The sequence below is a fragment of the Panthera uncia genome, assembly GCF_023721935.1.
Source record: "Panthera uncia isolate 11264 chromosome B2 unlocalized genomic scaffold, Puncia_PCG_1.0 HiC_scaffold_24, whole genome shotgun sequence".
In the NCBI taxonomy this organism is placed as follows: Eukaryota; Metazoa; Chordata; class Mammalia; order Carnivora; family Felidae; genus Panthera; species Panthera uncia.
In genome coordinates this window covers 93,235,150-93,246,511 of record NW_026057580.1, presented here as the reverse complement: position 1 = coordinate 93,246,511, position 11,362 = coordinate 93,235,150, and the positions used below count along the sequence as shown (strand labels likewise).

General features: G+C 46.3%; 1 protein-coding gene across 1 annotated transcript; it reads right to left on the bottom strand.

Moving 5' to 3' along the window:
- Positions 1–1,037: 1,037 nt before the first annotated feature.
- Positions 1,038–9,785, bottom strand: HEBP2 (heme binding protein 2). The gene is made up of 4 exons (XM_049654442.1): positions 9,490–9,785; positions 8,838–8,973; positions 7,691–7,871; positions 1,038–1,587 (listed from the first exon to the last, which is right to left on the bottom strand). Exons 1-4 carry the CDS (start codon positions 9,589–9,591, stop codon positions 1,389–1,391), a joined length of 618 nt encoding a protein of 205 aa, XP_049510399.1. The 5' UTR covers positions 9,592–9,785; the 3' UTR covers positions 1,038–1,388.
- Positions 9,786–11,362: the final 1,577 nt, after the last annotated feature.

The following is an 11,362-nucleotide window of genomic DNA, read 5'->3' as shown; positions in this document are numbered from 1 at the left end:
ACTTTAAAAAAAAGTCCACACATAAATTTCCTATAAATAAGAGAAGAAAAATATCTCCATAGAAATGTTGACATAAGAGATATTTTGTAGTCGGTGCCAGCCACGTAATTACAAGAACGGATTCATTGCTATGAGAAATATTCTCTGGATTTAGGGCTGAAAAATGTTTTAGTTTATAATTTATGGAAGAGAAGGGAAAAATGGGATATGCTGCGCTTGAATAGTACAAAATCCATTTTTAAATTTTAATTTTAATAAAGAAATTTTTTTAATGTTTATTTTTGAGAGAGACAGAGTGTGAGCAGGGGAAGGGCAGAGAGAGGGGGAGACACAGAATCCCAAGCAGGCTCCAGGCTCCGAGCTGTCAGCACAGAGCCTGATGCGGGGCTCAGAACTCACAAACCGTGAGATCATGACCTGAGCTGAAGTTGGATGCTTAACAGGCTGAGCCACCCAGGGGCCCCGTTTTCAATCTTATCTCAGAGACACAGAGTGAGTGCAAGCCCTGCGATCATGACCTGAGCCAAAATCAAGAGTCGGATGTTCAACCAACTGAGCCACCGAGGCACCACTCAACTTTTTTTCTTGAACATGTTTCAGATCACAACTAAATGCTCGTCATCAGAAGTATGCTTCTCTTCTTTCAAATGGAATTTATTGCATAAGAGATGTCTATTTTATATAGAACTCTAGAGGAAATATTAGAAATATTTACCTCCTACCAGTAGAGGCTGGTACCGTGGATATTCTAGTAGGAGGGCTAGAAGGAGTCCTCCAGTTGGTTTTGTTAAGTGAGCTGAAAAAGAAATTTAATTTCTTTTTGGCAAAAAACCAGTAAATCATCAGTGCAAACAAATACCTTTGGAAAAATAATTGCCTGAGATTTTGAAATTTTATATCCATAATAATTTCAAAGCCAGAAACCTAGCTTGTCTCGTATCAAAAATCACAACCTAAAAGGTGCAAAAGAATTTGATTTTTGTTCTCAGCTGAAGGTCACCTCTCTAGGCTTGAGAGCCGAACTGTTCCACACAGGATACCTTGTTAGCATTTTTATTGATAATAGCTAGAGGGGATAACATCCAAATGACATAAATTCAAGTCAAAAAAGGCCAACATGATTGTGATACGGCGAAGAAGGGTCAAGCCATAAGACACTTCCTGGACCCTCACAGAAATACCCACGCTCCAGAGCTGTGACTGCTTCTCATGTTTCTAGAAGACTCTCCCCTGTTACCTGTGTATCTAGATAAAGCTTCAAGCATTAAAAGGCACCTTGGAAATCAGCTCAAATCACCATAGTTCTCTCGGGCGGGGATATTAGACCTGTATTTTACATGTCGGTACATTGGATATCTATGCTAAGCAATGGTACTTCCTTTTTCCCCTCATTCAGTTTCTTTGCAGGGTTCATTTTTCTGAATCAACCACACTTCATTATTTCTATCAAGCAACTTGAAAGGACTGTTGTAGCCTGCGGTATAGTAAACCTTTTCATTGAAAACTTTTCCTTCTTCCCTCAACATGCTTGCTAATGTCAAAAGTTGTTCTTGATTCTTTTGAGCACTGGAGAATCCATCGAAAGACCTGCGAAGGAGAAAGCAAATAACCACGAATGAGTCGCATGCGGACATAAAGGTCAGTCTGAAGAGGCAAGCAGAAGCCGGTACTCTCAAGTGCTGCTCCCAAGCTCCCCCCGCCCCCTCCCCCGCCGCCTCCCAGCATTCTCCTCTGGTGTCCATTCTCGAAGTGGCCGCACTGAGGAGACCCCGGAGGAGGCACGTGTCCCATCTGCTGGCAGGCAGATTTGGGACTTTCACCATTTCGTGCTCTAACTCTTGCTTTTCAGACTAAGGAGCGTACAGGTGACCTGGGAAACTTGCTAAAATGCTGATTCAGGAAGTCTGGGGTGGGGCCCGGGCAACCGCGTTCCTAACAAGCTCCCAACAATGCTGATGCTGCTGGTCAGTGGTGACAATGAAAGCCCCTTAGAAGATTCCCTTTCAGACTTTCAGTTTGCTGTGGAATATTTCCCCTTTCTTCCTCTCCTGGGGAAAAGGGTAGGCTCTACATTACAGATGAGTATGATACAGTTTCGAATGTAAGAATTTATAGAGGAACATTTAGGCAGCTCTTTATATCTAGTCCGAGAAGAGATTTAACAGAGACAGGATCAATATGCTTGGGAACACTGAGGATACGACTGACCCAGGAGTAAGGGATAGCCTCTGAGTTGGGTCTGGAATGGATGGGCTTGCTGGGTAGAAAAAGGGAAAATGGCGAAGGATAAGAAAATGAACAGAAGTTCAAAAACACAAAGCATGTTCATAGTGAGCCACAAAATGAGCTCTGAAAGGTGAGTCAGAGCCAGAAAGAAGAGACTTGTATGTCATCCCAAGGCCTTCGGAGATTATTTGAAGGATGGTGAGCAGAAAAGTAACTTGATAGGATCTGGGAAAGACAGATGGAAAATAGACTGGAGGGAAGGAGCCAGTTAGGCGGTTGCTATGGGGATGGGGAAGAAAAGACAGGCAGAAGATTTAAATAAAAAGTGGGGAAAGAGAATAAAAGTTTAAGTATAGATTTTAAAGTATACAAACAAAAATGTCCTGAGGTTAAATTATGATGGTACATAGACCTAGCTGAGTTGCCGACATGTAAACATGATGAATTTGATTTTGAAGGTTAAGAATGGGAAACACAGAAAATAAAACATATTCCCATTATGCCTTCTGTAGCATAAGCTTTATTATCAATGTGCCAATGGAATGATTAGTCCTACTATTCTTCAGCTAAGATGTAAGCTCTCAAGGGTACAAACCATGTCTATTTCATTCAACAATGTTCATCAGACACCTAGTATCTTTCAAATCCTCACTGAATGGTGTAGGAATCGATGTATGTACATGTACATGAAATAAAACACTGAAGATAAATTGATAACACGGTTCTAATTTTCAGAATGTTGACTGATAATTATAACTCTGAACCACGTGTTGAGAAATATTTTGCTTCCTACATTTAATATTTCCTTAACCAAGAGCCAACTTTTAGTATGCTCTGCCGAAAGGGAACGGACTTTCAGATCCCATTTCTTCCTTGAAATCAAGTTTTGAGCCCCCTAGTTAGAAATCATCTTTTGTTTTCCGAAGACACATTGTTCTACAGTGATCCATCCACAGCTTTACTCAGTACACAAACATCTGATTGCCTTCCCACGCACCTGCCCTTGCCAGGAGCTGCAGGATATGAACATGTACCATGTTGCTGTGTTCTTGAGAAAGTTACAGGCTGTACACAGATCATTATAACTGAGAATAATAGGAGAACAGAGTGGCTGGCTGATGGGAGAAACTGAGGAAGGCATCACAGATGAGGTACTATTTGATACAAGTCCTGAAGGGGAAAAGTGGATGCTCCAGGAAGAGGAGAAAGAGGAAGCTAGAGCTAGTAGGAAGACCGTGTGTCTGTTTTAAGTATTTAACAGACATCAACTGATGTAATCGTCATGGCAACCCTATGAGACAGGTAGGCACTGTGACTATACACATCTTACAAAAGAAGAGCTTTAGGCAAAGAACATGTGAGTAAACCTGCCTGAGGTCACAGGTAAAGAGATGTGGCAGATCCTGGCCACGGCAATCAGACAACAAAAAGAAATTAAAATATATGCAAACTGGCAGGGAAGAGGTAAAACTTACACTCTTTGCAGATGACATGATACTATAGATAGAAAACCCGAAAGACTCCACCAAAACACTGCTAGAACGGATATAGGAATTCAGCAAAGTCGCAGGATATACAATCGACGTACAGAAATCAGTTGCATTTCTACACACCAATAACGAAGCAGAAGAAAGAGAAATTAAGGAATCAATCCCATTTACAACTGTGCCCGAAACAATACGATACCTAGGAATAAACCTAACCAAAGATATGAAAGACCTGTACTCTGAAAACTAAAAAATACCGATGAAAGAAACTGAGAAGACACAAAGAAATTGAAAGACATTCCATGCTCATGGACCGGAAGAAGAAATATTGTTAAAATGTCAATACTACCCAAAGCAATCTACACATGCGATGCAATCTCTATCAAAGTACCAACGACATCTGTCGCAGAGCCGGATCAAACAATCCTAAAATTTGTATGGAACCACAAAAGACCCTGAATAGCCATAGCAACCTTGAAAAAGAAAAAGCAAAGCTGGAAGCATCACAATTCCAGACTTCATGTTATATTACAAAGCCATAGTGATCAAAACAGTATGGTACTGGCACAAAAACAGACACATAGATCAGTAGAAGAGAATAAAAAACCCAGAAAGGAACTCACATTTATATGGTTAATTAATCTTTGACAAAGAAGGAACAAATATCTAATGGAATATTGGACTGTGTCTTCAACAAATGGTGTTGGAAAACTGGACAGCAACATGCAAAAGAATGAAACTGGACCACTCTGTTTCACCATGCACAAAAATAAATTCAGAATGGGTTAAAGGCCTAAATGTGAGACCTGAGGCCATAAAATCCTAGAAGAGAACACACGCAGTCACTTCTTTGACATCACCTACAGCAACTTCTTTCTAGGTATGTCTCCTAAGGCAAGGGAAATAAAAGCAAAAACAAGCTATAGGGATTATGTCAAAATAAAAAAAACTTCTGCACAGCGAAGGAAACAATCAACAAAACTAAGAGGCAACCTATGGAATGGGAGAAGATATTTTCATGTAAGATATCTGATAAAGGCTTAGTATCCAAATTATATAAAGCACTTATAAAACCCAACACCCCCAAAACCAAATAATCCAATTAAAAAATGGGCAGAAAACATGCACAGAGCCCCACATTGGGCTCTTCACTGACAGCATGGAGCCTGTTTGGATTCTCTCTCCTCCTCTCTCTGCCCCTCCCCAAATCACGTGGTCTCTCTCTTGCTCTCTCTCAAAATAAGTAAATAAACATTAAAAAAAAAAAAAAAGAAAACACGAATAGACATTTCTCCAAAAAAGATATACAGATGGCCAATAGACACATGAAAAGATGCTCAACATCACTTAGCAGGGAAATGCAAATCAAATCTACAATGAGATATCACTTCACACCTGTCAGAATGGCTAAAATCAACAACACAAGAAACAACGGGTGTTGGCAAGGATGTGGAGAAAGGGGGACCCTCTTGCACTGCTGGTGGGAATGCAAACTGGTTCAGCCACTCTGGAAAACAGTATGGAGGTCCCTCAAAAAGTTAAAAAAGAACTACCCTACGATCCAACAACTGCACTATTAGGTATTTACCCAAAGAATACAAAAATACTAGTTTGAAGGGATACATGCACGCTGATGTTTATAGCAGCATTATCTACAACAGCCAAAGCATGGAAACAGCCCAGCGTCCAGTGTCCATCAATTGGTGAATGGATAAAGAAGACGTGGCATATACATAATATGTGGCGTATACACACACACACACACACACACACACACACACACACACACAATGGAATATTACTCAGGCATAAAAAAGAATGAAATCTTGCCATTTGCAACAACATGGATGGAGCTAGAGAATATAATGCTAAATGAAATAAGCCAGAGAAAAACAAATACCATATGATTTCACTTATATGTAGAATTTAAGAAACAAAACATATGAGCAAAGGCACACACACACACAAAAACCCAACAAGAAGCAAACCAAAAAACAAACTCTTACCAATAGAGAACAAACTGATGGTTTGGAGGTGGGTGGGGGGATGGGTTAAATAGGTGACTGGGACTAAGAAGGGCACTTGCTATGATGAGCACGGGGTAAAGTGTAGAAGTGCTGAGTCACTGTATCGTACACCTGAAACTAACATTACACTGTACGTTAACTAACTGGAACTTAAATCAGAACTTAAAAGGGCAGAGAGAGAGATGGAAGAAATGGCCCGCTCAGTGAAGGGTGGGAAGGTCAGGGGAACATAACCAGTGGGGAGATGGGGTTGGGTCACGTGATAAAAGACATCGTGAACAATCCGAACTTCACCCTGAGGCGAGTGAAAGCCACAGAGATTTTTAGTGAAGTCCCAGGTTGGGGTTTATCGCTTTGCTGCTGCTGTAGTAAGGAAGATCAAGGACTCCAGTGTGGAGCAGGACAGGAAGAGAACGGCGGGCAGGTTGCTCCCAACAGCCGGGAGGCTGCTGAGGCAGAACACACGAGATCGGAGATGAATAAACATCTGAGCATCTGCGGGGGATCGGGCACTGTGCCAAGCACTAGGGTCCACGAAGATGACTTGGGTGTGGTTCCCGTAAGATGAGGTCCTGAGGAAGTCCCAGGGATGGAGAGAAGGGAACAGAATCATGGATCATTTCCAAGGAGAATGGACCAGATCTGGCAATCAGTTGTCAGGGAAGAGTGCGCTGCCGGTGGCCGTGGAGACCTCTGCTGGGGAGGCTGTCTGGCTGATGAGGCCCTTTTCTTTTCTTTTTTCTTTTTTATAGCTCTTTGACTGTTTATTTTATTTTATGTTTTCAATATATGAAATTTATTGTCAAATGAGGTCCTTTTCTGAGACAGCCACTAGAAGATCACTGCCCCTATAAACTGGCAACTGGGCGAAGGCTCATTTTTAGAGCTGTTGAGTTTAATCCCCACACCCTTCACATGGAAATGTCCAACAAGTAGAGAAATCAGGGCTAGAGACAATAGGAGAGTCACGGGACACAGGGGGTTAGAGCTTTGTAAACAGATCACCCAGAGTAAGTCTGTTCTGACATGAGGGTCAATGTGGAGCATTCTTGGGTGAAAGAGAGGAACAGGATGAGAGAGAGGGACAGGTGAGAGAGAGGAACAGGACGAGACGAACGGCCAGAGAGTGACGTTCTCAGACTTAACAGGCTGTGTAAGTATCCAGAGAATAGATTAGTCAATATACAAAGTCAATATACGATACACAAAGGCTTCAGGGGTCACGCGGGCAAGGACTGCCATCATGTGACAAATGCAAGGGCACTGCCAAGGGTGGCGAGGGCAGTTTCAAGGAGATGGTGCGGTCTCTTCCAGACGGTGGTGTTCTGAGGAGTACATGGGAAACAGACAGAGAAACAGATGCTTTTAGTAGGTTGGTGGTGACAAGAGGGACAGAACGGAATAAAGGGACTCCCATATGAGACTGTTATCACATTCTGTGTGTGCTTTTAAATTTCAACAGAGAGAATTGAAGGAATGCACCAAACAGGTGCTGCAAGTCTGAAACGGTACATAGGAACCACTCAACTAACAGAGGCAGTAACTGCAGGAAGCGGGTACCATCCCTTGGGCCGGAGAACGCAGGGAAGAGTCTGGGGCTCTCAGAACCTCGAAGCCGGGAGGAGGGATACCGCGCACCACGTGTTAGGATTTTCGTACCGGTTTACCTCGATGGCAGGTAAGGGCAGTCTTGTGCTTTGAGAATGACGTGCATCGCGTCCTATTTGCGGAAGGTCTGTGACACAGACTCTTCATGACACGAAGTGATTATAACCTTGCAAGAGACCCTTAGTAACACGTAAAACTAACCCAGCAGGAAAACACCACAAAATGCATCAGACCTCTTTTCTGTGCAAGGGCGAAAAGCCTACTGAAACTGCACAGGAGCTAAACTGAGTGCAGGCAAGGAAAACTGGCAGTCCGCAGGGCTCTAAGTTATCTACCACTTACCGGACGAACACGGTCATTTCTGCTCTGTCTTCAATGAAGACATCTGACTCTGAAGGCCCGGGCGGATCAGGTTGCTGTTCAGAGGGGATGTACAGGGAAACGGTAATGATAGACTCGCTAAAAGGGCCTGAACCGGGCTCCACGTAGCTTGTCACTGGAGCGGTCATCTTCATTTTCATCTCTGGGCCATAAAATAATGAGTTTAAATACCATGAAAGGACCGTGAAAGCAGATTTAGTATCTGCATGGCTACTTCTAAAGACTGAATCTATTAATTTCTTTGATCTGAGTTTCCTGACTTACCTTACGCTACCGGCATAAAATTTACCTTTAAGATAATTTGCATCTTTAAAAAATAAGGGCAAGGGCCGCCTGCGTGGCTCAGTCGGTTAAGTGTCAAACTCCTGAGTTCCGCTCAGGTCATGACCTCACAGTTTGTGAGTTTGAGCCCATGTCAGGCTCTGCACTATGTGCAGTCTGGGATTCTCTCTCTCTCTGTCTCTCTCTCTCTGTCTCTCTCTGCCCCTGCCCCACTCATGCTCACTCATGCACTCTCTCTCAAAATAATAATAAAAAAGGGAAAATGATTCAATTATCCACTGGCCACATTAAGCACTTTCTGTACTATTAATATTTCTGGTTAATACATTCTAGTTTTAGGGATAGAAAGGAAAATTAGAGACCATAGAGTCCAGTCTATTTGTCACGTTTTACAATTCAGAAACTGAGATCCCGTAGACTAAGTGAACTGGTAAAACATAAGTAGCACCAGAGCCCGAACCAGATGTCTGGAGACCCTGGATCTTGTGTTCTTTGTACCTTCCTACCTCCTGATGACTCTTACCATAGCAGTCACCAAATTATCTGGAAGCATTCGCCATGAAAAGGACTTAACACTAGCTACACAGAGGCCCAGTTCATCCGGCAGAAACAGACAAGAACAGAGGCTGAAAAGCACTACCCAGTACTACCCTCCTCTAGACTCTGCTAAGGGCCCCGAGCAGAGTCCCTGTCTTCACACTTTAAGTCTTTCATGATCTCATTATTTTTCTATTCCAAAGTATATTTCTTTAGTAAGCTAAAACGCAAGAATAAGCCTGGGCACTCAGCCACTATATATATAATTTATAAGGTAAATTGTCTTCACCTTTCTCATTTTTGCCTTGAATGTAGCTGTTCAGCTTCGTAAAACCAGTTTGGATGGCTGAATCCCAGTCCATAGACTCAACGGAAGTGCTGACCCATTTGGCTGGTCCATAATGTCGGATCTCGTAACTTCCGGGCTAAAATAGAACAGAGGAAACTTGGGAAGCAATTCTAAAAAGGCAGGACGTGAGAGGCAACAGAACAGGTGACTTGGTCTCGGGTCCACCAGGATTGCCCTTGATCTCGGGACCTGCGCCCCGCTGGGATGGGCGTCTGGTTCTGGTTCCTTAGAACCGGGCAGGGCCCCTCCCCTGAGGCTCCCATCCTTGGATTTGAGCCGCTGGAGGCCTCGGCCCCACACGCAGGGGTGGTGGAGTCGGTCGGCTCTATTCTCGTTGAGACGGAGCATCTGTTACGTCCCCTGGGCCGGGAGGGTCCCACTGCGGATAATTCGTTTTTCTTTTTTAACCTCAAGAGAAGTGAAGATGTAGCCACAGATTACGGCTAACCGACCGAATTTCCCCATCTGGGCAGCATTTCCCCATCTGGGGGCCCAGACGACTTCAAAAATTGTACTTTGTACCCGCGGGCCCCACCGCAAATCATCCGGCGCGCTCTGGCCCGCACCCTCCGCGCCCGTGGGAGGCGCCTACCTGGGGGCCCGCGTCCTCCGGGGCCGTCCAGCCCGGCGTCTCCACGGCCTGGACCGCCGCGCGCTCGGCTGTAGCGGGGTCCGGCTCCAGCACCTCGGCCATAGGCGGCGCCGACGCTCCGGGGAGACAGGCTGGCGAGCGGGACCAGGAAGGGGCCGCGCCGGGGCCGCTCCGGGCCGCCCCGCTGCGTGTGCGAGCCGCGCCCGCCTGCCCCGGCCCCCGAGTCCCCGCCCCCGCGCTGCCCCGCGCCCCGGTCACCGCGTCGACGCGCGTCCCTCCTCCCCTCGGTGCCGGGGACCCGCGTCCACGGGAGCCGCCCCGGCCTGGGCCGGGAGGGGGCGCTGCGTCCGCGGGAGCCCGGATTCCCACCCGAGCTGCTCCCGCCGGGGCCGCGCCCCCTGGTCGGATTCCCTCCGCAGGGGTGAGAGCCGGGGTCCGGATTGCAGGGTCCGCTTAGGCCCGGCTTCCTTTCGGACTCCCTCCCTCGCCCTTGCTTTTTAAATTAACAGGCACGCCAAGGTGTCCACTGTGGGAGCGGGGCGGTGGAGGACAAAGCAACTGGCTTTCGGGCTTTCTGGTGTAACCGGTTCGGGAAGGTCTCCGCGGCTCCACCCGCGCTGGGAGCCGGTTCTGCAGACCTGGCTGCTCCCGGGGAGCGGCGGGAGCGCCGGCCAGCACTCTAGGTGCGCTCCGCGAAGGCGGGAGGGAGCCTGCCCTCCCAGGGCGACGGTGGGCTGGCGCCTGCCGGCTCCAACCTCGCCTGTGCCTGCTGGCACCTCGTGGGCCCAGGGCTCCATGCGCGAGTTGGAAAGGGGCCCGGCCAGGGGCGTGAGGCCCTCCTACTCACACCTAGACGGTGTCCAAGGTGCCAGACAGCCATCAGGGTCCCTCGCAGGAGGAGGCAGATGGCGCCCCAGTCGTGCCTCGAGACGATCTTTAAGTGTCCTTGTTTACTGACCTTTCCTTGAAATGACCCCCAAACCTCTAAGTCGGTCCAACTAGAACTTTCAGGCTGGGGAGAGGGAGGTCAAAGGGGGACAGAGAAATGGGGGAGGTACAGCCACAGGTCTCTAGTGCCTTTAAAACAAACGTTTTGTTAGATTCATTATTTTTTTCTAAGAGATTTATTGAGATGGAAATCACATACCATAAAATCCACCCGTTTAATGCGTACCATTCAGTGGTTTTTAGTATATTTACAGTTATGCAACCATCACTACAATCAACCTTAGAGCATTGTTGTCACCTCTCCCCATCCCCCAAACCCCAACTTCTTTAGCTGTCACTCCCCAGTGCCACATCCCCAGCCCTAGGCAACTACTAATCTGCCCTCTGTCTCTGTAGGTTTGCCTTTTCTGGCCTTTCAAATAAACGAAATAGTGCTGCGTCTTAATCTGTGAGGCCACCGTAACAAAACACCACAGACTGGTGGCTCATAAACAACAGAAACTTCTTTCTCACTGTTCTGGAGGCTGGAAGTCACAGATCAGGACGCCAGAGAGTTACCTGAGGCCCTTCTGGTGGCAGACTGCTGCTGTTGTCCTCACAAGGTGGAAGGAGCAAGGCAGCTTTCTCTGGCCTCTTTTACAAGGACACTCACCCCGTTCATGAAGGGGTCTGCCCTCCTGACCTACTCACCTCCCAAAGGCCCCACCTCCTAATACCATCACACTGAGCATTTGGTTTTCAAGATGTGAGTTTCGGGGAGATGCAAACCTACAGACCATAGCAGACAGCACGTGGTCCTTTATGAGGGGCTTGTCTCACTGGGCAAAATATTTCAAGTTTCATCCATTCGTGTTGTAGCATGCTTCAGTACTGCATTCCTTTTTGGGGCTGACAAATATTCCACTGGAAAATATTTTTCATCGGT